Source organism: Felis catus, chromosome B2 (assembly GCF_018350175.1).
Source record: "Felis catus isolate Fca126 chromosome B2, F.catus_Fca126_mat1.0, whole genome shotgun sequence".
Classification (NCBI taxonomy): Eukaryota; Metazoa; Chordata; class Mammalia; order Carnivora; family Felidae; genus Felis; species Felis catus.
In genome coordinates, this window is record NC_058372.1 from 57376939 (window position 1) to 57401891 (window position 24953).

General features: G+C 38.0%; 1 protein-coding gene across 2 annotated transcripts in view; it reads right to left on the reverse strand.

Moving 5' to 3' along the window:
- Positions 1 to 693: 693 nt before the first annotated feature.
- Positions 694 to 24953, reverse strand: part of LOC109499722 (protein eyes shut homolog) — an 866761-nt gene continuing 842501 nt past the window's right edge. For both annotated transcript variants that reach the window (XM_045057710.1, XM_045057711.1), the window contains 2 exons: positions 8190 to 8351; positions 694 to 2237 (listed from right to left, as the gene is read on the reverse strand). In XM_045057710.1, coding sequence (XP_044913645.1) covers positions 1048 to 2237; positions 8190 to 8351 — 1352 coding nt within the window. In that variant the 3' untranslated portion in view covers positions 694 to 1047. The remainder of the gene's footprint in view (positions 2238 to 8189; positions 8352 to 24953) is intronic.

The following is a 24953-nucleotide window of genomic DNA, read 5'->3' on the forward strand; positions in this document are numbered from 1 at the left end:
CAGGTATAGTCATACCTATTAGTGTATTGTGTCAGTCGTGTCGTCATTTGCTTTCTTGGTGGCCAAATTGTCATAAATACCACACTCTAAAAATGCTAAATAACAGCAGCAATAACTACTTCCCAATATGCAATGGTGGGGTGGGGAGAGAAAATGCTATCTACAATTATATCAATAACTGGTGATTGGGTAAAAGGAATTTTCTCAGGTTACTATTTTTGATGGCATAGATACAATCAGTACAATAATTTTTCAATGGAATTTTTCAGAACCTATTTAATGCCCAGTTTTGAGATCTGTAGACTTGAAAATTTAGGTGTAAATGAAGTTTAATTTTTAAATTTGATTAGTTATGTAAGTACATGGCTTAAGTCAAGTAATTTTATAAGGTTTGTAAACAAAACCCCACAATGTTTGCACTACTCCTCTCCAGAGGTTACTATTTTCAGTTCTTTTAGATATTTCTTAGGATATGTGTCTTCATATTTGTGACATGTATGCTTTAAAAAAGGTTGCAACAATTGTGGTATCAATGTCTTACTGTGGGATTTAAATGTTTAACCCTCACCAGCCAACTCCTTTCCTCCACCTTCCATCTTCCCACATTCATGCAATAACTTTGGTTTTAGTCCATATTTGAATTTCATATTATTGCAATCATATAAATATTCATAGCTGAGCCATACAACAGAATATGATTGTGTAGCTTTTTCTTACATAATTTTTATTTTTCCTTTGGTTAATAATTTGCTTTTTATTTTATTTTTCTTTATCATTTAAAACCAATTCACAGATGAATAAACACTACATGAACTAATGGAGTGAAAACTTTCGAATCAACATGTTTATAGATATTGGATGTAGGAAAACCAACCAAAATCATTTCTTTAGCTATATTTTATAAGCTTACAAATAAGGTATGTTAGCATTTAGACTATTTCAGTTAATAGTAAATAGCTGATTTCTAGTAAACAATGTGCCGCAAATAGCTATCAAAATACATTTACATATATATTTTGTATATCAAAATTACCAGTATTTATGTCATTAATTTTGTTCATCTCCATTAAAAACATTATATCCTTCTGATTTAATTAACTCAATTTTTTTTGAGTCCTGAAAAAATACATCTTTAATTTTGCCAACAAAATCTCTTTTAAAAATCTCTTGAGTAACAGTATTTACCTTTCGGCCATATTCAAAGCCCCCTAGATAACTAATGCCATCATAGTTTAAATCAACAAATTTTTTGTCTGGATCAATATCCTCCGAGAGAATTAGGTTGTTATCTAGGTAGGCCTTAATAACAGTCTGATTTTGAATTACACTTACATGGTGCCATTTATTACAAAAGAATGTGCCATTGCTATAGATCATAGGCACAGATACGCTTTTTCCTAAGTTAACTGCTATTTTCAAGGACTGATTATGGAGACCAATTGCCAGAAAATCATTTTCTTCCTTTTGAGCTTTTCCTATCCATACAATTAAGCCTTCTGTTTCAGTAGTACTGAAATTTAAGGATATAGTAGTGAACTGAAGGTTTCTCATTCTGTAATCTGGATCAATGTATTTAATATAAGAATTACCCATAAATTTTGCAGTTGAAAATGAAGTTTTGTTTTCACAATACTTTCCCACCCAACCCAAAGCACAGAAACAATTGTAAGAAAATGATTGGTCGGGTATACATAGAGATTGGTGGAGACAAAGATTATTTGAACAGTGCACAGACTGGTTACATGTATTTCCAGTCCAATGTGGCAAACATTTGCAAGAAAAAGTTGTGCCATTTACTATACATTCACCCCTATTTCTGCACACCTTGTACCCACAGGGGGTCCCATCACAGTCACCTACATTTGCTCCGCTTTTTGCTCCTAATTCAGTTAATTTTAACTCCTGATTATTTATAATAACTTCTCGGACACAGCCCTGAAAACCTGCAGGTTCATTTGCTATTGACATAGGATTTACAAGATTTAAAGATGGCATTCCTCCAACATAGAAGTCAGTATTTGTGTCCAGGGAGCTCATTTTTGCATTGGCTTTTTCTGTTACATTTATCCCATCCAGATCCAGGTAGCCTTCCGCACCAACTCTTCCTGCTTTAATCACATGCCAAATACTTCCATTAGTAGTCACTTTTTGGAGCGTTTCTAGAATGATAGTTCTGTCACCGAGGTTGTAGCGAAGTTGAACAGAACCATTTACTAAGGAGATACATAAAAAATCACCTGTTGAGAAAGAAAACCAGTTAATTAGTAACAGGAAAATGTTACTCCATTAAAAACTCTTGCCCTTTCTGGCCATTTGAGTAAGTTTTGGTTTTGGGCAAAAAAAGGCAAGTCTTGATCACAACGTTAGAGAATTTTATTTCCATCTACAGATGAAAATATATGGGTATTTATTCATACATATATCCTGTATTATTCAGGAATTGGCCACGTAAGCTTTTCCTAGTTGTAAATATTTTGCATTGAATGAAATGTATTGTGGTACTAAGTTAAAGTGAAGTTTACGTTTAATGATTTTATCTAGTTAAGGATGAATGTGTAAAAAGCTTTTTTAAAGATGTTTTTACTCCAAACATCTGATTCTGCTTTTTTGACAGAGATTGAGGCAGTAAATAAGAGAGTTAAGAACAGTTAATACGGGTGCTATGAAAAAGTTTCAGCCATGTCCTTGGCATCAAGTTCTGTCTACAACTACACACATCCCTAGTTGAGATCTCTCTAAATTTCGTATCTCAGTTTGTGAACTTTCTCCCATACACCTGGCATCTTCCAGTCTTTGCAAACTCAGTGAGTCACTCCCTCATCTTCCAGTTCTTCAAACTAAAAATTTAGCTGTGATCCTTGATTCCATATATTTTTTTGTTCCACACATAAACAGGTTTATTAACATTTTGGTTCACTGCAGACATCTTGATTCTGTCCGCCTTTGCCATCTTCATTAGATTCACTAGCTTTATTTCTAGCTCAATCTATTTGCTAGAGCCTCTTCACTCTTCCTATTTGAATTTCCAATCTAAACTGAAGCTAAAGTGATCTTTTCAAGTGAAAAGATCGGGTCATTATACTACCTTTTAATGGCATTTGCTGTTGAGATAAAAGCCTAAAATCTTTAACATCTACAGAGGCTCTGCAGGTTTCCCAGCCCCTTTCTCCAGCTTCACCTGGAGTGTATTCTCTCTCTTCCTCCACTCTCTTTACTCCAACAACACTGACCTTATTCTTGCCTCGGAACGTTTGTGCACATTGTTTTCTTTTTCTTGGAACACTCCACCTCATCCCACCTCATCTAGGAAACTCCTATCCTTCAGGTCTGAGATCAGATGCCACTTCCTCAGAGAACTGTTCTGTGATTCCACAGAGTTGGTCAGGTTTTTTATTTTATTTTATTGATAGCACCACATTTCTCTCCTTCACAATGTTTACCTCATTTTATAATTATATAGTCATCTGGGAACAAATATGAATAAATTTGATCTAGCCTGTGTATGAAGTTGCAGTGAGGCATTCAAAGGAAAAGTAAATGCAGCTCTCTGTGCCAAGAAAAGAATGTGGCCCTTCAATGGTAAAGCTGCGAGAGGTTAGCAAAGTGGTTTACATAACAAATCCTGCAGATGTCTTCCTCAAGATAGCATTTTCCCTTCTCCCTAACATTTCACAACCAATAAAATTTCTTATCCAAGGAGATTTCTTGGCACATGCTATTCTTCCTTTTCTCCTTGGGCAGTGCAACACTGCCTCACCTCCCACAGTGTCCTTTCCTTCTACTCCCCTTTGTGGTCCCCTTCCCACCATTATTCTAAGAAGACTGGGATATGTAGCAGGTTATAGTCCTACACTTATGATTTCAACTTCAGAAAACTATATGAGCCCATGCAAAGTATGGTTCTCTGAATCATTTTCCTCATAGAGAATTTCTAGTGACTCTAATCTGTCGTTATACCTGTGATTATTTAATAGGTGCCTCATCCACTAGCTCGTAAGCTTCATGGAAACAGGGTCTGTGTCTGATTTGGCCCAACGGTTTATCCCCAGCACCTAGCACATAATTAGATGCTAAATAAACAATTATTGAATTAAGAAATCACCTTTAGGAATGGCTGGGTGGCTCAAGTCTGTTAAGCATCTAAATCTTGATTTTGGCTCAGGTCATAGTCTTGGGGTTGTGAGATCAAGCCCCATGGGGGCTCCATGTTGACTGTGGAGCCTGCTTAGGATTCTCTCTCTCTCTCTCTCTCTCTCTCTCTAACTCTTGCTCTTGCTCTTGCTCTTGCCCTCACTCTCTCTCTCTCTCCCCCTCCCCCACTTGCACACGCTTTCTCTCTCTCAAAATAAACTTAATAAAACCCAAAAACAGTAAAAAAATGATTAGGAAAGCTAAAGCTGCAATCTATAATATCAAGTTGCCAACTCTAAGAGCAAAGAGAATAAAGGAAGGCTTATTTTAATGCAGTTTTGCTGGTATGTTGTCTTATGAAGAACTGACCAAAAAAGGTGTTTTTCTTTTCCCCCTTTGTGTCCCTGGAAGCTAAGATTGCTCTTGTAACTGTACTAACAGATTTTGTCATGCAAACCTTTTATTTTAGTTGACTAGAATATGGTGCTGTAGTCATGGGTTGTGAGAACAGATTGGCATTAGGATAAGTATATGTTAGAAATTGATGCCTAGTGGACAGTCCTTACAAGAAACTGAACTCATAAATGGAGTGAAGATCATAAATGAATTCACTGTTGCTATTGTTCTTTAAAAAAATTGTTTTTAATGTTTTATTTATTTTTGAGAGAGCACAAGCTGGGGAGGGGCAGAGAGACAGGGAGTCACAGAATCCAAAGCAGGCTCCAGGCTCTGAGCTGCCAGCACAGAGCCTGACAGGGGGCTCTAACTCATGAACCATGATATCATGACCTGAGCTGAAGTTGGATGCCTAACTGACTGAGCCACCCAGGCATCCCTGTTGTTATTCTTTTTAATGTTTATTTTTGAGAGATTCGAAGCAGGCTCCACACTGAGAGCGGAGAGCCCCATGTGGGGCTTGAATTCGCGAACCTCAAGATCATGACCTGAGCTGAAGTCTGACACTAAAGGGACTTGAGCCACCTAGGCGCCCAGGATGACTAGGCTTTTTAAAAACATATTTGTGAGGCTTATAACTATAGCAAGATGAATTCAGGCTATCCATGATCAATTTGTGCTTAACATAATATTGATAATTTTTATGTGTCAAAACACTTTTTCCTAAAGATCGCAAAGGGTGATCTTTTTTTTTTTTTTTTTAGAAAGGGTGCAAGTGAGCAAGGGGCAGAGAGAGAGAATCCCATGAGGTGCAGAGAGGGAGAGAGAGAATTGGGACTCACCCTTGGGGCTCGAGCTCACCTGGTATGGGGCTTGAACTCATGAACCGTGAGATCGTGACCTGAGCCAAAGTCTAATGCTTAACCGACTAAGCTACCCAGGTGCCCCACATTCACTTTAAGATATTAAATTCTCACCAGCAATGGATAAACAGGTGCCAAGGATTTATTTCTTTAAAATTTATTCCCAAAATGAAAGATCTAAAATCAACTGGCATAATTTTGAAATTATCATTTTGTTTCAAATTTTATGTTAGATTATTAAAATTATTAACCTCAAAATAGACACAGATACTTTATTAATTGAGAATTTGGTCTTCTACATATGAAAACCTAATTGGTTGTTGACGTCTAAATTTGTCTTTTTTTACATTGTGTACTAAGTGGGCACTTTTTACTGAAAGTTCCTCTTAGCAGAGAATCAGCTAGAAGACTTAGTTAAGGTTGCATTAAACATAACTCATAAAGAAGGTAAAAAGTATGAGAACATCACTTGTATTTTATGCAACCTTAAATAAATGAAACATATGTTACCACTTCATTACACCAATTGAACACTAATAAATAAGTTTATGCTTTTCATCTGATAAGTACCTTTTGGTTAATCTAAAAATGTAAAGCTTAGATTTTTAATATTTTACAGTTTTCATGATTTTCTTACATGTCAAATGCAGCACCAACCATGACATGAAAGTAATCTATTTTTATCTCTTTTTGTAAACAGTGTCTAAAGCAGAGAAAAGGAAAATCTTGACTGACATGAATTGAAATACAGTGCCATTTAATAACAGATGAAAGAAAACGTGCTCTTGTCTTCCTGCATATGTTAATATGTATGAGCTTTTTATTTTACATAAACACAAATATGTATCTAGTGTACTAATTATAAAACTATAGTACAACATTCTTGGCCAGTACTGTTCCAAATATATCTTGATTTTATGCCCTTATCATACAAAGGTTAATCCTGAGGTTTTTTTATGAGCAACATAACTAAAACTGATTGTTTTTTTTATAAAGTTTATTTATTTTAAGAGAGAGAGAGCACGAGTAGGGGAGGGGCAGAGAGAGAGAGGGAGAGAGAGAATCCCACACAAGCAGGCTCGACCTGTCAGCACAGAGCCCTACGTGGGGTTCGAGCCCACAAACCATGAGATCATGACCTGAGATGAAATCAAAAGACGGATGCTTAACCAAGCTAAGCCATGCAGGCACTCCTAAAGCTGATTGTCTTTTAATGTCTCTTGATTTATAGGTGTAAATTTTCTGTTTATGTACAATTCTTCCTTTTAGCATTTTCACAGGGAGATTTAATCATGAATTTAAAATAAAATATCAACTCTCAGGAAAACAAATCTCTTCTAATGTATATTTTGTAGCTCAATCATGTTATCTTTTTTTTTCTTTGAAATTATCTTTTCTCCTTGAAATTATTTTGAAGGTATTTTACCAGTGCATTGAGATGGAAACACTTTAGTCTAATTCCCTGATATTCTAATCACTTAGCAACATATTAAGACACCTTTAAAAGAATACTTAGATTACATTGTGAAAATCAGGAAACCATTTTTGTTGACTATGGGAAACTAAGTAAGCTTATTTAATTATTTCCCAATACCAAAATTTCATTTTCTGAGAAATAAGATGAAAGAACAGCCAAATATAAAATTTATATATTTTGCAACAGATTATAACTATAAAACCAAATGTCTTTGTCAAAATTCGGGAGAAAAACCTATGAAAATGGAAACCAACAGTAAAGTAATAAAAACTCAAAAACAATTTTTCAAACTGGAGCATACTACGTGGATATTTTTATTCCATATTGCTTTGCAATGATTGTGCTACTTTTAATAGTTAAAAATATTTTGGGGCGCCTGGGTGGCTCAGTCGGTTAAGCGTCTGACTTCGGCTCAGGTCGTGATCTTACGGTCGGTGAGTTGGAGCCCCGCGTCGGGCTCTGTGCTGACAGCTCAGAGCCTGGAGCCTGTTTCGGATTCTGTGTCTCCCTCTCTCTGACCCTCCCCCATTCATGCTCTGTCTTTCTCTGTCTCAAAAATAAATAAACGTTAAAAAAAATTTTAATAAAAATATTTTTACCAACTTATTTTAGAATGTGAATCCTAGGTTTACTATTTAGATAACAGAATAACTTAAAGAAAATTTTTGGAACTCTAAATGTGGGTGGATTTACTGGAAACACATCATTCATGCCTTCCTTTCCTTTATTTTTTATATACATATTTTGTTCCTTTTGACATAGGGCTATTGTGCTTGGCTTCAACCTCTTTTGATGGGATGGTTATACAGTTGAGAATATACTGTATGTGAATTTTGCTAACTTCAATTCTAACATAGCTCTTGCTATTTTTTTTTTATTTCTTATTTTTTTAATGTTTGTTTATTTTTGAGAGAGAGACAAAGCACGGACAGGGGAGGAGCAGAGAGAGAGGGAGACACAGAATCTGAAGCAGGCTCCAGGCTCTGAGCTGTCCGCACAGAGTCCAATGCGGGGCTCAAACCCAGGAACCATGAGATCATGACCTGAGCCGAAGTCAGATGCTCAACCAACTGAGCCACCCAGGTGCCCCAGCTCTTGCTATTTTACTAAAATTTATATTTAGAGAGTCAATTTGTAAACTTTCACTTGCAGCAATAACAGAACATTAGAAGTATCAAATGTTTACATCTTTTATAGGCTAGGTGACTTAAAGAAATAAAAATATTATATATTTCTTTATTAGGAATTCATTACGATTTTTCCCCCTGCAAATATCCCACCAACTTTACCTGATTGTGCTTTTAAGTGCTGTGCAACTTTACCTGATTGTGCTTTTAAGTGCTGTGCAACATAAAATAAGATGCCATCTGCAGAAAGAGGCTGAAACTGCAACTGAATATGTGTCTTTTTCTGAATACGGAAGGAAGCAAAAGACATCCAGGATAATTCATGGCTTCTGAAAGATGGATCACTTATAGATAAAGCTAACAAAACAAAAACATGAATTAAAAAAAATTAGTATTGCTCATATATACAGTATATTTAATCATTTGAGAACTTACCTTATCTTCCAAGAGTTGCTCCTTGCTAAATAAACTGAACCATGGTAAACTCGTTCTAATCCCACTAAATGTGGGCTTATTGTAACGGGGCCAATTATTGAAAAGCCTTCTATTACTTCTGGTAACTCTGCTCCTTTTGGCTGGTACCGTGTGGCATAGATCCTCTGCTCTAGATCGATTATATTATAGAGAGGCATCAGATGCATAGATTATGAGAATGTTGTATTCTTATCTCAAAAAATTGAGATTCTTGGGAATGTCTTACATTAAAAATGCTTCCAAACAGAGATACCACTGTATGAATTATTCTTTAGTTTTTTATTTCTGATTAAAATGTAGAATGTAATCAAGTCAAGGTTATGTTTAAGGTGACTATGTAAATGGAAATAAGTATCAGTTTACTTGAGAATAATTTAGATCTGTATCTCTTCAGAAAGTACTAACCTTTGGGTTTTGCTTTATGGTAAGTCTAAGTAAATTCATTTCAGTATAAATTGAAGTAGAATCATTATATAGATTTATAATGTCTCATATATTATTTGTTGCTTCTGTGTGTTTATGAAAGGAAGAAGGAAAGTTCTGAATGTTTGGCAGTATTTGTCTCTCTGGAATCTATAGATTCTTTGAACCTCATTTTATAATGTGACAGTGCTTCTTAGCTGGTTCACCATATATCATTGACCTAGTTATTTTGCCTATTCTCCCTTTGGACCAGGCCTGTATTGTTGTCCTTCGGTTGACAGGTAACTGGTAGGTGTTTATTCAAGAGGTGTTGGCATTTGCTGATTTTTAAGCAATACACCATTCATTTTGACTTATTGCACTTCAAAATGGTAGAGGTTAGAATCTCCCAGTATGACTCGTAAGAGTGTAAAGTCCTATTCCTCACTCCTAGACCAGACCCTTAATAGAGCTGAGATGGGGTCTAGGAAGTATATTTTAAAAAAAAACACCCAGGTGTTTCTGGCATAGGCGTTACTTGGACCATATTTTCAAAAACACTGAATTAAGGTTTAAGAATACAGGGGTAGTTTAAAAAGTGAAAGTCCTTTTGAAGTCATTTTTGTAAGTATTACTAAGGTAAACATAATCATTATAAGACATTTAAACACTATGGAAGAACGTAAAGTAAAAAGATGAAATTCCATTGTTCTTTCTCCTCTCTTAATTCCCATAAGCCACTGTTAACAGTTTATTGAATATGTAGCCAGTGTATTTTCTGATGCACGTATAATTAATATGTGTGTATATCTAGCATCTGATTTATTTCACATAAAAGAAACCATATTATATACAAACTATGCATAATGTATTTACTTTTTCCACTCAATAATCTATCTTCATGAGACTCTGATATTAGCATATTTCACCTATTGCTTCTTATGCTATTATACTAAATGTTATTGCACAGTATTTTTAAAAATAAACTGTATCTTTAGGGAAATTTTAGGTTCATAGCAAAACTGAGCAGAAAGTACAGTTTCCATATACTAACCTGCTCTGCATATATAATCCCACATATATAACCTCTTCATTATCAACATCCTGCTATGAAGTCATACAGTTGTTACAACTGATGAACCTACATTGACATATAATTATCATCCAAAGTCCATGGCTTACATTAGGGATCATTTTTGGTGTACATTCTGTGGGTTTTGACAAATGTATAATGACATGTATCTACCATTATAGTATCATACAGAGTAGTTTTACTGTTCTAAAAATCCTTTGGGAGCACCTGCGTGTCTCAGTTGGTTAAGAGTCTGACTCTTGATATAGGCTCAGGTCATGATCTCACGGTTCATAAGATCAGGCTTCACTGTCAGTGCAGAGCCTGCTTGGAATTCTCTCTCTACCTCTCTCTCTCTCTCTCTCTCTCTCTCTCTCTCTCTCTCTCTCTCCCTCTGCCCCTCCCTTGCTCTCTCTTGTGCACCCTCTCTCAAATAAACTTAAAAAAAATCCTCTGTGCTTCACCCATTTATCCCTCCTTAACAACTGGTAATCACCAATATTTTTACGGTCTCCATAGTTTTGCTTTTTCCAGCATGTCATATAGTTGGAATCACATGGTATGAAGCCCTTTCAGCTTGGCTTTTCTTCAGTTAGTAATATGCATTTTAAGTTTCCTCCATGTCTTCATGTCTCATTTCTTCATAGTTCACTTCTTTTAATGCTGAATGGTATTACATTGTATGGATGTACCACAGCTTATTTATTCATTTATCTACAGAAGCACATCCTGGTTGCTTCCTAGTTTTTGCAATTATGAAGAAAGGTGCTATGAATATCTGCATGCGGGCTTTTTGTGTGGACATAAATTTTCAGCTCATTTGGTTAAATATCAAGGAGTGCAATTTCTAGATCATTGGTAAGAATATGTTTAGTGTTGTGAAACACTGTCCAACTGTCTTCCAAAGTGGCTGTACCATTTTGCATTTCCATCAGCAATGAATAAGAGTTCCTGCTGCTGCTATTCGTGTTGTCAGCATTTCGTGTTGTCAGTGTTTTGGATTTTAGCCTAAAATGGTGTGTAGTGGAATGATATATGTTGATATGTCCTAGAGAGAAAAATTAGGGTGTATGCACGTGGAATTAAGGGAGGTGATATTTGAATAAAGAACTCATGAAGGTGAATAAATGACCTCTGTGGATCCTTGGGGAGACAGAAAATAATGAGTTCAAGGCCCATGAAGTGGAAACTTTCTTGCCATGATCAAGTGTGACTAGAGAGGCAATAAAGAAGGGGAGAGTTTTAAGAGAGAAGGTCAGACAGGTTATTGGACCAGATCACATTGTCAAAAAGTGATGTGTTTGAGAGTTTTCCTACTGGCAAGCTAATAAGTTAGTTTGCCACATTTCATAGATAATTGCAGAAAACATGAAACGCCTGGTTCAGAGACAAAGGACAGTTTATGACTCATAGCATAGCAGTACAAGCGTATCATAAATTTTGTGTCAGTTTCAGGAACCCCTATTCTCTTAGAAAAATGTGAAGAGGACCAAGTAACACCTACACACACATAAGTGGGTTGCTTAGAGAGGAAATCTGAGCTTAGAGGTCCAAGTCTTTTATAATGGGCAGTGAGCATGCCTGCTCTTTGCCCTGAAGGAAGACACTGTCTCTGTCTTCCAAAGCAGGAAACAAACTGGCTCTTCTCTTCGAAGTTAATATTATCAGTAGTGAGATGGATGTACATTGTGTACTCTTCAAGGGCACAGAATCATTTTCTCAAAGATTTGTAGTATTTCCGTATTTCTGCAAAGATTAAATGATTTGAATCTGGTCATACAGAAACATCAGATGGATCTAAGTGGAAGGTCACTCTACAGAATACTCTCAAGGAGATGGAAAACAGATAAGATAGAGAAACTGTTCCAGATTGAAGGAATCTGAAGAGACATGAACACCAAATGGAACATACATTCCTAGAGGGCATCCTGGATCATAATGAATAAACATATTGTTGGGGCAGTTGATGACATTTGAATTGGGTCTGTGAGTTGGATGGTAGTTTGTACTAAGGTTAACTTCCTGATCTGGACATTTGTATGCTGGTTATATAAAATAATATCCTTTTGTTTGGGGGAAATAACCACAGGGATGTTTAGAAGTGATGGGGCATCACATCCTTAGATTGCCCTTGAAAGTTTCAGAAAAATACTAATAATGACAAATGGTGTGTGGGCATGTGTGTGTGTGTGGCACACAGAGAGAAGAAAATGAAATATAAAGGAAATAATTGGAGAATATGGATGAGGGAGATATGGGAATTCTTTTTATTACGGCAATTTTTCGGTAAGTTTAGAAGTATTCCAAAGTAAATCATTAAAAATTATTTTCTTTGGGGCGCCTGGGTGGCGCAGTCGGTTAAGCGTCCGACTTCAGCCAGGTCACTATCCCCTGTGTCAGGCTCTGGGCTGATGGCTCAGAGCCTGGAGCCTGTTTCCGATTCTGTGTCTCCCTCTCTCTCTGCCCCTCCCCCGTTCATGCTCTGTCTCTCTCTGTCCCAAAAATAAATAAACGTTGAAAAAAAAAATTAAAAAAAAAATTATTTTCTTTGTTTTCATTACACACCTCTTTAAAAAAATTAATTTATTTATTTTGAGAGAGAAACACACAGAGAGAGAGGAGGGGAAGAAAGAGAGGGAGAGAGAGAACCACAAGTAGGCCCCTGCCCTGTCAGTGCAGAGCCCAATATGGGGCTCAATTTCATGAACCATGAGATCATGACCTGAGCCAAGATCAAGAGTCAGATGCTTAACCAACTGAGCCACCCAGGTGCCCCATACACCTCTTTTTATAAGCACTTTCAACCCTTAAAGTACCTTTGTGTTAATTGGACAAAATGACTTTTTAAACACCTCAAAAGTAAACTCAGATATAGCAAATAAGGTATGGACTAAAAAACCAAAACAAAACAAAAGCCTCAAAGATGAAGATTAAACTGATCAACATTAAACTGATCAGCATATGATCTAGTCCTACCTGTTACTGATGGGAAGGCAGGATTACCTTGTTTTTCCTCTGAATTATAGCTTTGTACAAATCTGTAAATATTTATATAATATCGTTCATTCCCTTAGCATTTACTGTGGTTGTCTTATGGCCTAGTTAATATTTGTAAATGTTTCATAGGTCTTTGACAAGTATGTGTATTGGGAAGTGCTGTATTCTTTATGCTCATTATGCCACATGAATTGATTGTTGTCTAAATCTTCTATATTCCTCAGTGATTTGTCACTTGACCTATTATTGAATTCCAGATCATATATCAGCCTACTCAACTACCCCCATGAAAGTTTAAAAGTCATCTCAACTGTGTCCAAACTAAGCTCTTCATTTCTCCAAAAATATATGCTCCTTCCATAGTCTTCTTCATTTTAGTTAATGGCAACATCATCCTTCCAGTATCTCAGGATAAAAACTTTGCAGTTATCTTTGACTCTTGTCTTTCTTCCTTTCACATGTGATCTTTCAGCAAATTGGGTATGTTGCATTTGGTTGTCATGTCTCTTCAGATTCCTTCAGTGTGGAACAGTTTCCCTATCTTATCTGTTTTCCATCTCCTTGACAGTATTCTGTAGTCACCTTCCATTTAGATCCATCTGATGTTTCTGCATGACTAGATTCAAATCATTTAATCTTTGCAGAAATACAGAAATACCACAAATCTTTGCAGAAAATTATTCTGTGCACGTGAAGAGGTACACAATATACATCCATCTCACTACTGATAGTACTAGCTTTGATTACTCCTATTTGTGTTTGATAGGTTTCTTAAAAATTTTTTTTTTAATGTTTAATTTTGAGAGAGACAGAGTGTGAGTGGGGCAGGGACAGAGAAAGAGGGAGACATGGAATCCGAAGCAGGCTCCAGGCTCTGAGTTGTCAGCACAGAGCCTGACGCGGGGCTCGAACCTGCCAACTGTGAGATCATGACCTGTGCCAAAGTCGGACGCTCAACCGACTGAGCCACCCAGGTGCCCCATGTGTTTGACAGGTTTCTTTACTTTAAAGTCACTCAGAGATGGTCTGGTGCCAAACCAGATAAAAACACTTAGACATGGTAACAGAGTAAACTGGAACAGCAGTACAGATCTCTTGAGGACCATACACTACATGGCAATCAACTAATGGATTATGTCCTATTAATACAGATTTTGGGATGTCACTGTCACAACATTGAATAATAACAAAAACATATTTTCAATACAGAAATCTCAACAGCTTTGCTTGCAGCCATTTATTTCCAGGTACTGTTAGATTTGTAATATGATCAGAACAGCTGACGATGTCTCTGGCTTTTGACTCTGAAGCTGCAATTACTCAGTGTTACCCTTACTGCACCCTTATTTTTCAAATAGGAAACAAATCTTTCCACACAACCTCCTGCTGTCTCCTACTGAATGTATGGTAAGCTACAACATCAGAGAAGGTGCTTCCTTTCTGGTAAGTATGAATGTATGTCAGCATGGGCAGGGGTAAGGAACTCAGACTCCAATGTGCTGTGTTATGGTAGGTCAGAGAGGCAGGGAAGCATGATTTAGTGTTGGGTGGCTGGGAGGTAAGGGGGGAGCCAGATTTATGAGAAGTGGTAATAATTAACAAACTACAAATTACAAAGCCCTATGTAATCTTACCTAATCCTAAAAACGCTGAGATAAAATCTATCATCGCCTCTATTTTATAAATGAGGAGGAAATGGAGGATCAGACATGTTAAGCAACTTGTCCTGGATCACTTTCAGTAGCTGGCATAGAAGGAGTAGGTTCCCAAAGAACAGAAACACAGACAGTGCAAAACAAATGACATAAGGTAAGAACATGCTAAGAGCTGTAGGAATCTTCATGAAAGACGGGGCACTTGAGCTGTGGCTTGATAAAAGATAGAATTTGGGAAAAGTCCAGGTTCTCCAGTAACACATACAAAGTTGTTCTGACAGTGAGTCATCTTTAGGAGACTTGAATAATCAATGTAGGTTAATTAAGAAGAAAACAACAACACCCCTCTTCTTGGATAAATGATCTAGTGGGTTCTGGCCAACAGCCTGAGGGATGGTCAGTATGAAGGGCAGTTACAGAGGGGACAGTTTTTTGAGAGGAATAATAGCTCATAACTCAAGTGATTTTCAGATTACACAAGCTTCACTCATGGCCATCACTTTTATGACCTTGTTTATTATAACTAGGATTCCCTGAGGAATTACTAATATCTATATTTACCACTGTTTAACAATTGTGGCATTGACTGATACCAGGCTGGTGCAAGCTGGTTTAAAAAAAAAAAAGTAGAACGGGCTGACTAGTGAAGTAAAAACAACTTGGATTGCAATGATGCACAATCTAATTTAGAGAATTCATAGATTTCTAAAACAAGCAACATTCTCGTTTTATCAGTAACTGCCAAACTATTTTCTAGAGTGGGTGGAGATACAAGTTAATATGCTCACCGGCATGTGTGAGAGATCTAATTTCTCTACATTCTCACCGGCATTTGGTATTGTCAATATTTTTAAATTTTAGTTTTTTCAGTAGGTGTGTAGTGATATCTCATTGTCCATAAACTATTTTTAGACTTGTGGGTATATATGACACTTTTGTTCTCAGCTTTGAGGCCACAGCAGAAACAGACAACCAGAAGAGTCAAAAGTAATCTCATTGCACAGTGATTCCGATAACCTCTGACTTAGTATCTTGCCAATAAACACATTCATGCCCCCAGATTCTCTGTGAGTAATCCTAAAGAACTTTAGAATATTTTCTCTCAGAGGAAGAAAAGAATGTACACAATTAAACCAATATTAAGGGGCCCCTGGATGGCTCAGTCAGTTAAGCGTCTGACTTCAGCTCAGGTCATGATCTTGCGGTTTGTGAGTTTGAGCCCCGCGTCAGGCTCTGTGCTAACAGCTCAGAGCCTGGATGAAGACTGCTTTGGATTTTGTGTCTCCTCCTTTCTCTGCCCCTCCCATGCTCATGCTCTATCTCTGTCTCTCAATAATAAATAAACGTTAAAAAAAATAAAAACAACAATAAAAGAAACAATATTAAACCAATCTAGGAGAACAGAATTACCAATTTAATCAAATTACTGCATACTTTCTTTTTAAAATTATTTTATTTTTAACCCTCTTGTTATTTTAACTCTCTTGTTTGGAAGTATTTTTTAACTTATAGAAAATTGAAAAAAATAAAACAAAGAATATTGTACCCATACTTATCTTTTGTTAATTTTCAAGCCCCTTTATCTAGCTCTATCTAGCTATCTCTGTATTTTTTTCTGAATAATTTGAGAGTTTGTTCCATACATCATGGCTCTTCTCTCTTAACAACTTATAGATATTCTCTTTATATACAGTCACAGTATAGTTATTGCCTTTAATAAATGTAATGTTAATACTATACTTTTATCTAGTATTCATATTTCAGTTTTTTCAGTTGATAAAATATCCTTCACGGTATTTTTCCCTAAAGTATAAAACTGCATCTAAACTGAGATGTTGCATTGAGTTGTCATGTCTCTTTAAATGTCTTTTAACCTAGAATATTTCCACAGCCTTTCATTGTTTTTATGACTTTGACATTTTTGAAGAATATTTTCTTCTTCTGTTTGAAAAGAACGTTCATCATTTTGGATTTGACTGATATTTCTTCATAATTAGATTCAGGTTATGCATTCTTTGCTGAAATACTTCACAGATGATGATGGATTCTTCTCAGGGTATCACATATGGTGGCACATGATATCTATCTGTCCCTCATTGATGAAGTTAATTTTGCTCACCTTGGTCAAGGTGTTGACTGATTTTTTTCCATTGTATAATATTCCATTGTATAATTGTGGCTTTATTTTTTCTTCCTTGCAATCCATATGCAGTCTGTAGAGAATACCGTAAGACCATGCATATCTACTACTCATTTAAAAATTTATTTTTAACATTTTTATTTTTGAGAGACAGAGCATGAGCAGGGAGGGACAGAGAAAGAGGGAGTCACAGAATCGGAAGCAGGCTCCAAGCTATCAACACAGAGCCCAACGTGGGGCTCGAACTCACGAACTGTGAGATCATGACCTGAGCCGAAGTTGGCACTTAACTGACTAAGCCACCCAGGTGCCCCATCATATCTACTATTCATTAAAACTACCCCCTAGATTCAATATCCACTGGTGATTCTAGCTTGAGTTAAGTCTTTACTTGGAAGCAAAATGATAATTTTTCGGATCTATCAGTCTTCCCACAGTTATGGCCTGGGTATTGTAGCTTCTCAGATGATCTCTGGAATTCTCACAGAGGTGTGATGGTCCATTTGTTGTTGTTAACTTAGTGTCTGTGGGAGAATGAGAGCTTATGGCTTCCTAGTCTATCATCTTGTTGACCTACATCTCTGCTTTTAATGCACACATTTCTCTTAAAAAGCTCTGCAAGATTCCCATCATGCATTAAAAATTTCACCACCTCCCCACCTTGAATGTGACAACTCCTTTGTTTTTTTAAATGCACTTACAGTCACTTTAAATTGAACATGTCCCATTGAAGGTTGTTTTACTACCAAATGTTTCTGTTCTCAGTGGTGGACCTCAACATTTCTAAAATAGATTACTTAATTCCCAGAACATTATTTGTCTTGATGGACTCAAAGCATAGTCTATTCAATACATAAATAGCTCTCAGTCTCCATATCTTATAAGCCTAAGAGGTGAAACTAATATTCCTCACTGATGCACATCTGCTTTGTTCTTAGCAAGTTACAGATTTAGGGCTCTCTATTTTATACTTTTAATTTCATTATGTTTAATGGAAAAGATTTTGATTTTAGCCACAGCTCTTCTACTGTACCATAGCTGTGTTCTATTCAGTTAGTAAAGACAAAGAGATAAAAATAATTTAAGATTTTTTATAGTATTTATTAATCTATTATTTGCCTTTAAGGTCTATGGACAAGTGCATATGACTTCACTGTAGCTTCTTAATTTGTTAGAATCTAATGTATAGAAGTCACTTTTTTTCCATCCTTAACTATGTGAAGTCTTAAGTACTTAGCTCTCCATTTTAACTTAAGCAATTGGACAAATTTTAGAGTAACTAAGTACACACCTTGTTATTGTAGTAAAAATGGAAGCTAAACATCCTTTTTCTCTGCTAGATTATTACTAGAGTCTACTGGGAGTGGTATGAATGAGCAATTGGACCTGTTGGTTAATTGCTAACAGAAGGAATGGTTAAGTATCAGTTACCAAAAAAATAAAATCATCCCTTTAGGCGGACTTTCTTTAGTACCCAGATGGATAATACTGAATAACACTATTTAATTGTTTAAGTCATTTAGTTATCTGGGTGGCTATTTGATTCTAAATGATCTTTGGAGGCCCATCAAGATGGAGTGTTGCTTAAAAATTAAGTATTCAATAAAGTCACAAGATAGTTTTATGATAGTGAGAGACATCTGGTAGTTCCTGCTATCAAAATCTTCTAGGATGAGGTGTTCTACTGCATGATTTTTAGAGAATTTGGGGGTTTGAACAGATGTCAAATTAAACTTTTTAATTTTCATACTAAAACACCAACTTTTATCACTTATAAATCTGAAAAATAAAGCATGTAAATGAAATAAAGCATGTAATAACATGTAATTCAATTAATAACCAGGATACCTAGACTTTTACAGAGATCTTAATTTTTAATTTTTTGCTATGCCTTGACTGTCAAAAAGTTAATTGATACCCAAAAGTAATGGTTTATTTATTTAAAATTTATTTTGGGATAAAGAGAGAAAGAGTCCACACTCACAGGGGAGGGGCAGAGAGGGAGGGAGAGAGAGAATCCCAAGCAGGTTCCACACTGTCAGTGCAGAGCCAGATGCTGGGGCTCAAACTCATCAATGGTAAGATCATGATCTGAGATGAAGTCAAGAGTTGGATGCTTAACCAACCGACCCAGGTTCCCCATAAATTTCCTTTCCAGATAAAGAGGTTTACTCACATTTGTAATTGCATCATTCCATTCTTCCCCATGCTTTACTGCAGTGATTCTTACTCTTAGGAAAGCTACCTTACTATCCCGTGAGTCTATACAGATCTTACCTATTCTTTGATACCTAATTTAATTCCATTGATTTTTAAAGTTTATTTATTTTTGAGAGAGAGAGAGAGAGAGAGAGACAGAATGAACGTGAGTGGGGGAGGGACAGGGGAGGGGGACAGAGGATCCGAAGTGGGCTCTGTGCTGACAGCAGTGAGCCTGATGGAGGGCTTGAACTCAGGAAACATGAGATCATGACCTGAGCAAAGTCAGAGGGTCAACTGACTGAGTCACCCAGGTGCCCCTAATTCCATTGTTTTTTAATGACTTTTCAGGTCTCAGTAGCTGGAAATAATGCACATATTGGTTTAAAATATTTTAACTTGGAGAAGAGCCATGATGGCAGAACAGCATGGAAGTTTTTTGTGTGTCTCACGTCCATGAAATACAACACTAAACCATCCTACACACCTAGAAAACTGATTGGAGGATTAACACAAAAGTCTGCACAGCCTGAACCACAGAATTCAGTAGATACGCAGCACGGACAAGTGAACTTGGGGAGCAAGAAGCCGCAGGAAAGGAGGTGCTTTTGCTGGTGGAGAGAGGATAGAGATGGTGGGGAAAAGCACCCCTCCCCAAAAGCGGCTGGAAAGAAAGTGGAAAATTGGAAATAGCCACAAGGACTAAACTAAAAAGGGAGAAAGAAGAAAGGAGAGGGTTTAAATTCCATTAAGACTGTAAACAAGGGGAGAGCAAAGTCTGTAACTCAGCAGCTCGATACCTGGTGGTGCTCTGGTGGGAAGCGCGAATGCCCAGGAACAGAGTGAGTGGGGTCCGGGAGGTTCTCTGGCCACACAGGGAAAAGCGGTTCCACTGCTGGTAGGGCATTTGGTAGAGACTGTTGAAGCCACCTGGTCCCAGCAGACCCCAGAAAACAGCCACATTCGATGGTGCTGGAACAAGGTCGTGAAGGGTGAAGCTTGGTGCCAGATGTGTGTTGTGATCTTCCATAATCGCCGAAAAGCTGCTGCTACACTATCTCACGAGCCTTTTCTGGGGCAGGCTGGCACCTGGCCACAGTCTCAGGGCTCTGGCAGCAGAAGGGTCCAGCAAGTGTTCCTGGGTGCAGCCAGCATTCGGCCATTGCTCAGTGAGACCCTCCCGCAGAGGGGTGGAACGGGTCAAAGCCGCAGTCCTTCGGAAGTAAGGGGCCGGGGAAAACAGCCGCATCTGAGACAAAACTCGGGAGAGAGGTACTGCCTGGGGCCTGGTCACAGACAATGAAGAAGCAGGAAGTGGACAAAAGCTGAAGACAGAGGAAGGACGGGGTGCGCGATTGCTGATCGCAGAGAACAGTTCCCATACTAGAGCCTGGGTAACTGTGTGTCGCCATTCTCACCATTCCCGCGCAAGCGCATACGCACCTATGAGTGCTGCAACAATCCACCCCAGTAGGCCAGCAGCGCCATCTAGTGGAGAACAAGCCATTACACTGAGCCCTGGCCAACAGGGCCAACCTCACTCTTCAAGAACACTAGTTTCACCGCCTAGTTTATGGACTATAAAGCGCAACATAGTCTGACTTCTAGGGGAAAATGAAGTAATTTCAGTCCCATTTCAATCTGTTAGCAGGTCCATCTATTTAATTTCCTTTTTTTCTCTTTTACACTATTCTTTTTCTTGAATACAGAAAAAAAATTCATTCTTATTTTTAATTTTTATTAAAAATATTTTTTTCCTACTATATTAATTTTGTGTAAATTTTTTCAAATTCTATTTTACCTTATCATCTAATTTTAATCTACTTCAGTGTATTCATTTTTTCAAATTCTCAATTTTCTCCCCCCCCCTCTTTTTTTTCTCTAATCTGTCAAACCACTGTCAACACCCAGACCAAAACACACCTAGGATCTAGAATCATTTATTAGATTTTTTGTGTGTGTGTTTTTAATTTTTTAATTTTAATACTTTTAAAATTTTAGTATTTTTTTAATTTTAATTTTTCTACCTCATTAATTCCTTTTCTCCCTTCAAAATGACAAAATGAAGGAATTCACCCCAAAAGAAAGAGCATGAAGAAATGACAGCCAGGGATTTAACCAAAACAGATACAAGCAAGATGTCTGAACCAGAATTTAGAATCGTGATAATAAGAATACTAGCTGCAGTCGAAAATAGATTAGAATCCCTTTCTGTAGAGATAAAATAAATAAAAAATAGCCAGAATGAAATTAAAAATGCTATAACTGAGTTGCAATCACGGATGGATGCAGCAGAGGCAAGGATGGATGAGGCAGAACAGAGAATCAGCTATATAGAAGACAAAATTATAGAGAATAATGAAGCAGAAAAAAAGAGGGAGATTAAGGCAACAGACCATGATTTAAGAATTAGAGAAATCAGTGACTCATTAAAAAGGAACGACATCAGAATCATAGGGGTCCCAGAAGAGGAAGAGAGAGAAATAGGGGTAGAAGGGTTATGTGAGCAAATCATAGCAGAAAACTTTCCTAACCTGGAGAAAGACACAGACATCAAAATCCAGGAAGCACAGAGGACCCCCATTAGGTTCAACAAAAACTGACCATCAACAAGGCATATCATAGTCAAATTCACAAAATACTCAAGCAAGAAGAGAATCATGAAAGCAGCAAGGGAAAAATAGTCCCTAACTTACAAGGGAAGACAGATCAGGTTTGAAGCAGACCTATCCACAGAAAGTTGGCAGGCCAGAAAGGAGTGGCAGGATATATTCAGTGTGCTAAGTCAGAAAAATATGCAGCCAAGAAATCTTTATCCAGCAAGGCTGTCATTCAAAATAGAAGGAGAGACAAAAAGTTTCCCAAACAAAAATTAAAGGAGTTTGTGACCACTAAACCAGCCCCGCAAGAAATTTTAAGGGGGACTCTCTGATGGGAGAAAAGATGGAAAAAAATATATACATATATATGTACACACACACACACACACACACATAAATAAATAAATACCAAAAGCAACAAAGATTAGAAAGGACCAGAGAACATCACCAGAAAGCCTAACTCTACAAGTATCACAATGGCAATAAATTCATATCTTTCAGTACTCACTCTAAACATCAATGGACTCAATGCTCCAATCAAAAGACTCACTCTAAATGTCAATGGACTCAATGCTCCAATCAAAAGACATAGGGTAACAGAATGGATAAGAAAACAAGATCCATCTATATACTGTTTACAAGAGACCCACTTTAGACCTAAAGACACCTTCAGACTGAAAATAAGGGGATGGAGAACCATCTATCATACTAATGGTCAACAAAAGAAAGCCGGAGTAGCCATACTTATATCAGACAATCTAGACTTTAAAATAAAGACCGTATGAGAGAGGATTCTAGGGAAGATGGCGGCGTAGGAGGACGCTGGGCTCACCGCGTCCTGCCGATCACTTAGATTCCACCCACACCTGCCTAAATAACCAAGAAAACTGCCAGAAGACTAGTAGAATGGAGTCTCCAGAGCCAAGTGCAGATGAGAGGTCCATGGAAGAGGGTAGGAAGGGTGGCGAGGCGGTACTCGCTACAGGGACTGGCAGGAGGGAGCCGGGCGGAGGGGCGGCCGGCCGGCCAAGCAGAGCCCCCGAGTCTGGCTTGCAAAAGCGGAGGGGCCAGACGGAGTGTGTTCAGACAGTGAACGGGACTTAACATTTGGAAGGTTATAAGATAACAGCTCGGCTTGGAGAGCAGGAAGGCTGGAGGACAACGGGAGGGAGAGATGCAGAGCCCCGGGACGACAGAGCTCAGTTTGGCGGGGAACAAAGGCGCTCACCAGCGCCATCTCTCTCACCCATCCCCCAGCCCAAATCCCAAAGGGAACCTGTTCCTGCCAGGGAACTTGCTTGCACCGCGCAAACACCCAACAAGGTGCTTCTGCGGAGCCACCCCTCCGGTGGAGGCGAGTCTGACTCCCTCCCACTGCCACAGGGCCCCTCCTGAAGTGGATCACTGAAGTAGAAGCGGGAGTTAAGCCTGCCCTTCCCACCCCTGTGCACCTTGCCGATCCACCCCAGCTAATACGCCAGATCCCCAGCACCACAAGCCTGGCAGTGTGCAAGTAGCCCTGACGGGCCATGCCACCCCACAATGAATCCTGCCCCTAGGAGAGTGGAAGAGAAGGTACACAGCAGTCTGACTGTGGCCCCAGTGGTGGGCTGGGGGCAGACATCGGGTCTGACTGCTGCCCTACCCACCAACGCAAGTTATTCAAGACAGCACAGGGGAAGTGCCCTGCAGTTTGGAGCCACTGCAGGGACTACCCAAAATGACAAAATGGAAGAATTCTTTTCAAAAGAAACTCCAGGAAGTAGCAACAGGTAACAAATTGATCAAAAACGATTTAAGCAATATAACGGAACAAGAATTTAGAATAATAGTCATAAAATTAATCGCTGGGCTTGAAAACAGTATAGAGAACAGCAGAGACTCTATTGCTACAGAGATCAAGGGACTAAGGAATAGTCAGGAGGAGCTGAAAAACGCTTTAAACGAAATGCAAAATAAAATGGAAACAACCACAGCTCGGACTGAAGAGGCAGAGGAGAGAATAGGTGAAGTAGAAGATAAAATTATGGAAAAAGGGGAAGCTGAGAAAAAGAGAGATAGAAAAATCCAGGAGTATGAGGGGAAATTAGAGAACTAAGTGATGCACTAAAGAGAAATAATCTACTCATAATTGGTATTCCAGAGGAGGAAGAGAGAGGGAAAGGTGCTGAAGGTGTACTTGAAGAAATAACAGCTGAGAACTTCACTGAACTGGGGAAGGAAAAAGGCACTGAAATCCAAGAGGCACAGAGAACTCCCTTCAGACGTAACTTGAATCGATCTTCTGCACGACATATCATAGTGAAACTGACAAAATACAAGGATAAAGAGAAAATTCTGAAAGTAGCGAGGGGTAAACGTGCCCTAACATATAAAGGGAGACCTATAAGACTCGTGACTGATCTGTCTTCTGAAACTTGGCAGGCCAGAAAGGAATGGCAGGAGATCTTCAATGTGATGAACAGAAAAAATATGCAGCCGAGAATCCTTTATCCAGCAAGTCTGTCATTTAGAATAGAAGGAGAGATAAAGGTCTTCCCAAACAAAAACTGAAGGAATTCATCACCACTAAACCAGCTCTACAAGAGATCCCAAGGGGGATCCTGTCAGACAAAGTACCAGAGACATCGCTACAAGCATAAAACATACAGACATCACAATGACTCTCAACCCGTATCTTTCTATAATACCACTGAATGTAAATGGATTAAATGCGCCAACCAAAAGACATAGAGTATCAGAATGGATAAAAAAACAAGACCCATCTATTTGCTGTCTACAAGAGACTCATTTTAGACCTGAGGGCACCTTTAGATTGAGAGTGAGGGGATGGAGAACTATTTATCATGCTACTGGAAGCCAAAAGAAAGCTGGAGTAGCCATACTTACATCAGACAAACTAGACTTTAAATTAAAGGCTGTAACAAGAGACGAAGAAGGGCATTATATAATAATTACAGGGTCTATCCATCAGGAAGAGCTAACAATTATAAATGTCTATGCGCCGAATACCGGAGCCCCCAAATATATAAAACAATTACTCATAAACATAAGCAACTTTATTGATAAGAATGTGGTAACTGCAGGGGACTTTAACACTCCACTTACAGAAATGGATAGATCATCTAGACACACGGTCAATAAAGAAACAAGGGCCCTGAATGAGACATTGGATCAGATGGACTTGACAGATATATTTAGAATTCTGCATCCCAAAGCAACAGAATATACTTTCTTCTCGAGTGCACATGGAACATTCTCCAAGACATATCACATACTGGGTCACAAAACAGCCCTTCATAAGTATACAAGAATTGAGATCATACCATGCATACTTTCAGACCACAATGCTATGAAGCTTGAAATCAACCACAGGAAAAAGTCTGGAAAACCTCCAAAAGCATGGAGGTTAAAGAACAC